Here is a 4,666-nt window from a genome sequence, read left to right on the forward strand (position 1 = left end):
TCGCTCTTCGAATCGCGAAAAACAAGAAACCTCATACAATTGGAGAAAATCTCGTCAAACCGTGTATACTAGATGCAGTAAAACTTGTTCTTGGAGAGCAACATGTTGAAAAGATAAATAAGATATCACTTTCTAACAACACTATCAAAAATCGTATCGAGGATATGAGCAAGAATATTTTGGACACAGTGCTCAATGAAATAAAGTCAAGTCTTTTCTTCGCCTTACAGTTGAGTCGACCGACGTTGCATCTTGTTCCCAGCTACTTGCCTATGCTCGATACATAAAAGGTGACGACTTAAAAGAAGAATACTTATTCTCAGAATCACTGAGTACTACCACACGCGTTGAAGATGTTTTTCGGACAGTGAAAAATTTTGTTGATGAAAATGAGCTGCAGTGGTCGAAGTTAATAGGTGTCTGTACAGATGGAGCACCAGCCATGTTGGGCATTCATTCTGGTTTCCAAACATTAATGAAAGAAGTTGCTCCATTTGCATTATTTAACCACTGCATTATCCACCGTTATGCTTTGGCAATGAAAACTCTTCCATCTGATTTAATGGACACATTTACTCATGTAGTGAAAATTTTTAACTACATCCGAAGTAGTACGACAAATACAAGAATTTTTAAGGACTTATGTAATGAAATGGTAGGAAAATTCGACGTCTTGTTGTTCCACACAGAGGTACGTTGGTTGTCGAGAGGCAAGGTGTTGCACCGAGTGCTTGAGCTCCGAGAAGAAATTGCTTTGTTTCTAGAAAGGAAAAAATCAGGGAAGGTAAAGGAGAAAGAGTTTCACGCTCAAATAACAGATAATGTATTTATTTCTAAACTGGCATATCTTGCGGATTTCTTCGGAGAAATAAATACACTTAATCTCAGTTTGCAAGGAAATATGACGAATATTTTAACTGCTCAAGATAAGGTTGCCAGTTTTCTTCGTAAATTAGTCAAAATGTTATTTAATTTGTATTTAATAACAGCTTACGATGGTACTTACTGGGTAAGCATTCAAACATGGTATTCACTAATAACCATAATACCCAAGATACAGATGAAAGCTGTTTGGTAAATTTCTTATCTGGAATAATTGTTAACGATGCTATATTAACTTCTGTTATATCTGATCTTGGAGGAAATACTAAAGATACAGAAGAATCAAATTTAGAATTATTAGATAATAATTATGATATACATGTAATATTTAACTAACCAGCATTATAGAATATCTTAATGAGTAATGGCCTAATATAATATCTATTATAAATTTCAGTCGTTGATAGAAATTCATGAAATATCTGAAATTGAAAAAGAATGTATTGAATATATTACAGGATCGGTAGTTAAAAAATGTATAAACAAGTATCCATACTTGGGAGAAAAGGTTTATCATTGTGACGACAACAATTCAAGTTTGACTGAAAAAATTACATAAGTTAATTTAATAAGACCGTCCAGTGATGTTATTTACGTAGCAAATGTTATTGAAACAACTTTCAATCTATATCATGGAAATAATGGTTTGAATAAATCACCATTTGTTATTATTATGTGGTCACAGAATATGAACATAACATAAAATATATGTTTTTGTTGATACTTCATTGGACCAATTATATTTTTTGATATTTTGAAAATAGAATAAATAATATCAATAAGTTTATAAAATATACAGTTATAAATACTTACATTTCAGGCATAATAAAAAAAGTCACAGATTTAGTCATCAAAGAAATTAAAAGCCAGATTCCGGTGGAGGTGATTAATTGTTTGGTACAGACAAGAACTTTTATAAGATTAAACAACCTAAACAAATCAATAGCAAATAAAATATTTGATGTCAAAAGGAAGCAAGTTAAAAAATTTATTTGATAAAAAAAAGTGTTAGGTTCGTGTTTATAATATAATACGATATTTTATAATATTTACCTTTATCAGATTTGAAGTATAAATTAAATCAAATGATCAATTAATTTTAAAGATTGTACATTTGATGTTTATTTTATTAAATAATACATTTTTAAATAAAATAATTATAATTTCAATTTTGTATTTGTATTGCTTTGAATATTGTTTTGAACATGGTTTTGGCATGGTCATGACACCTGCGTATCACAAAGTTGCGATCATACCTAGTTATTTAGCCATGAATAAACCCATATAATACAATAGGAATATTATTTTTTCCTATAATATGGTAATTAATAATTATAATTTATAATAATATTATGTATCTAACCATCTTGAAGTGCATTTGCTACGATACAATAAGTTACGACCTTAAAAGTGGTCGCACTGTTTGGGGGCAATTTGTGCTTCAACATTACAACAGAACACCGCCTCTATATTACTCTATGGGTTCTCTAGTATAGACTATAGACTGTAGAATGAATCACGATTAGCATTACATATTATGGTAATATGGAATCTATAAAAAACAATAACAATATTTACAGTATAAAATATTTATTAAGGATAGATTTTTGTAATAAAATAACAATTTAAATAAGTTTGATATCTGGTACATTTAACATTATTTGTTTAAAACACATCAGTAATTACAATTTTATCACGTTATCAATGAAATATAACGATCGGCAAGATTTTATTGTATCACAATTTTTTATTTGGCAGTAGGCACACTGCAAAAAATTACTTAGTCTCTTTTCTCACTCGACTATATCGTCTCCTGACTTCTCTCTCTAAGCGCTGTCCATAGTTTATAGGTCTATGGAAGTAATAAGGCGGGCGATTTTAGCGCCCACAGTGGCGTTTTTTATAATAGTTTAGTTGGCCCTACTGAAAAAACGCCACTGGGGGCGCTAAAATCACCTGCCAAGTTTCACTGGCCATACTAATGTGTCGCTCAGGTCGGAGGCGTTCGCGCTGTAATCGTCTGAAGCGATAACCGTGTTTTATAAAGAAATATTCAAATATGGCTATTTAAAAATAGACTGTTCAATAATTCGTCAACAGTTCATTAATTTTAAGCTTAAACAGCTATAAAACCGTCAAAGGAATCATCGATAGGATTTTCTTTTCATAGTTAAAAATAATTGAAGATTCTTAGAGGAGCAATGTAAAAATGCTTAGATTTTCTTCAACAACAACAACTCTACTAGGAAATTAGACCTAGTTGGTATCTTTGGCGTTCAAAAGTAAAGAATTCCCAATGAATATCCAAGGCGGCAGGAAAATCAAACAAAATATTAAGGAAAAACTGGAAGTTTTACGAAAAACCTAGTTTTTATAAAATCGATTTTGTTTTTCAGTGTAACTAAAACAAATGACCGTATCTACATGTAATTATCTCATTTTTACAATCGTCAACGTCCCGTTTCATTGGTTCATTTCCAATACCTGAATATGCCTTTGTGACGTCGTACCTAAGCCTTTTGAAACGGTCGCTGGTTGTAGGAAGGTGATTTAATATATTGGTCCGATACATCCATTCACCAATGTACAAATCCGCTACCCGTTTGTTATTACACCTTGTCAAAATACGTTCCAACTCTCTCCAAGATCTATCTGTGTTGTGTGTGGTAGCGGATCGGTTCATGGTTAGGTGGCCAAGCTCCTTCCCACTGCTTATCTAATCACGCTTGGGTAAATCTGCAAGTCACTACCCAATTTGGTGGCTTATTTTTAGGAGGCTCCACAAAGTTAATGGAGTGATTTACCACTCCATGACCACTAAAATTATTTTTAAAAAAATGTATGGTACCTTGTATCATATTTTTTTAATCTTTGATGTGGTTATAATTTTAATTAATTGTTTTTTTTTTTTATTTCATTAGCATTATTATTATACTTGCTTATTACTTAATTATGTTTATCCAAATACGTTTTCACATTGACCAAATGCCATCCACATGTCACTTCATATAAATGCAACGTTGTAAATATATTTTTGCATTAATGGAAGGAGCGTGTCAGTTGACCTATCCGGGACTATAGTACCAAATACTTGCTTTGTAGTACGACTTATACCACCTTAATCATTAACATTATATTACAGAATACTGTATTTATGATCGTCATTTCCAATTACTAGATAACTACCCAGCATTCCATGCGATGACACGCCCAACGTTAAAATTTGCACGAAACAAATGCGTTTCATCTACTTCAACGATATCATGCTCATTGCCTAAGATTTGATAGTCAAGGTTCATTATTTTAGTGGTTACGTCCCTAAAATACTCTGTTCACGCTACCGCTGTTTCTGTAGATATGTTTACCTACTATTCAAAAATATATTTATTTATTTAATTAATTAATTAAATATATATTATTGTTAGAATATATTTATAATCAAAATAAAAATTACTATTAAAACTAGCTAAATTTTAGATTCTGAGTGGGGTGATGAATGTATTGATTTTACCATGAAGATGTTTTTTATATATTTTTTTTGTGCCGTCATCACGGTTTGGAGCAGTAGAAGTGGTTCGATTTTCTTCGACAGCATATTTTCTGGTAGGAAAGTTAATTTAGTTGGTGCATTTGGGAGGTCAACATTTAAAATTCCCAATAGTTTTCAAAAGCAACGGGAAAAATAATCAAAAACTGTAGTTTTTTCAGAAAACCAGTTTTCGAAAAAATTGATTTTGTTTTTTAGTGTTATTATGAAGATTAAGAATTTTGATTTTTATGTCTA

At 31.2% G+C, this 4,666-nt stretch overlaps 1 protein-coding gene across 1 annotated transcript; it reads left to right on the plus strand.

The window, feature by feature from the left end:
- Positions 1-442: 442 nt before the first annotated feature.
- LOC111028783 (zinc finger BED domain-containing protein 5-like) lies at positions 443-1,441 on the plus strand. Its single transcript, XM_022307538.1, has 2 exons — positions 443-1,009; positions 1,280-1,441. Exons 1-2 carry the CDS (start codon positions 443-445, stop codon positions 1,439-1,441), a joined length of 729 nt encoding a protein of 242 aa, XP_022163230.1.
- Positions 1,442-4,666: the final 3,225 nt, after the last annotated feature.

The sequence above is a fragment of the Myzus persicae genome, unplaced genomic scaffold (genome assembly GCF_001856785.1).
Source record: "Myzus persicae strain clone G006 unplaced genomic scaffold, MPER_G0061.0, whole genome shotgun sequence".
In the NCBI taxonomy this organism is placed as follows: domain Eukaryota; kingdom Metazoa; phylum Arthropoda; class Insecta; order Hemiptera; family Aphididae; genus Myzus; species Myzus persicae.

What these genes read in the sequence shown, in the direction of transcription:
- LOC111028783 (XM_022307538.1), top strand. Translation starts at nt 443, where the DNA reads ATGTTGGGCATTCATTCTGGTTTCCAAACATTAATGAAAGAAGTTGCT. An exon ending in CTTACGATGGTACTTACTGG is followed by an intron (nt 1,010 to 1,279) that starts GTAAGCATTCAA and finishes TATAAATTTCAG; the next exon opens with TCGTTGATAGAAATTCATGA.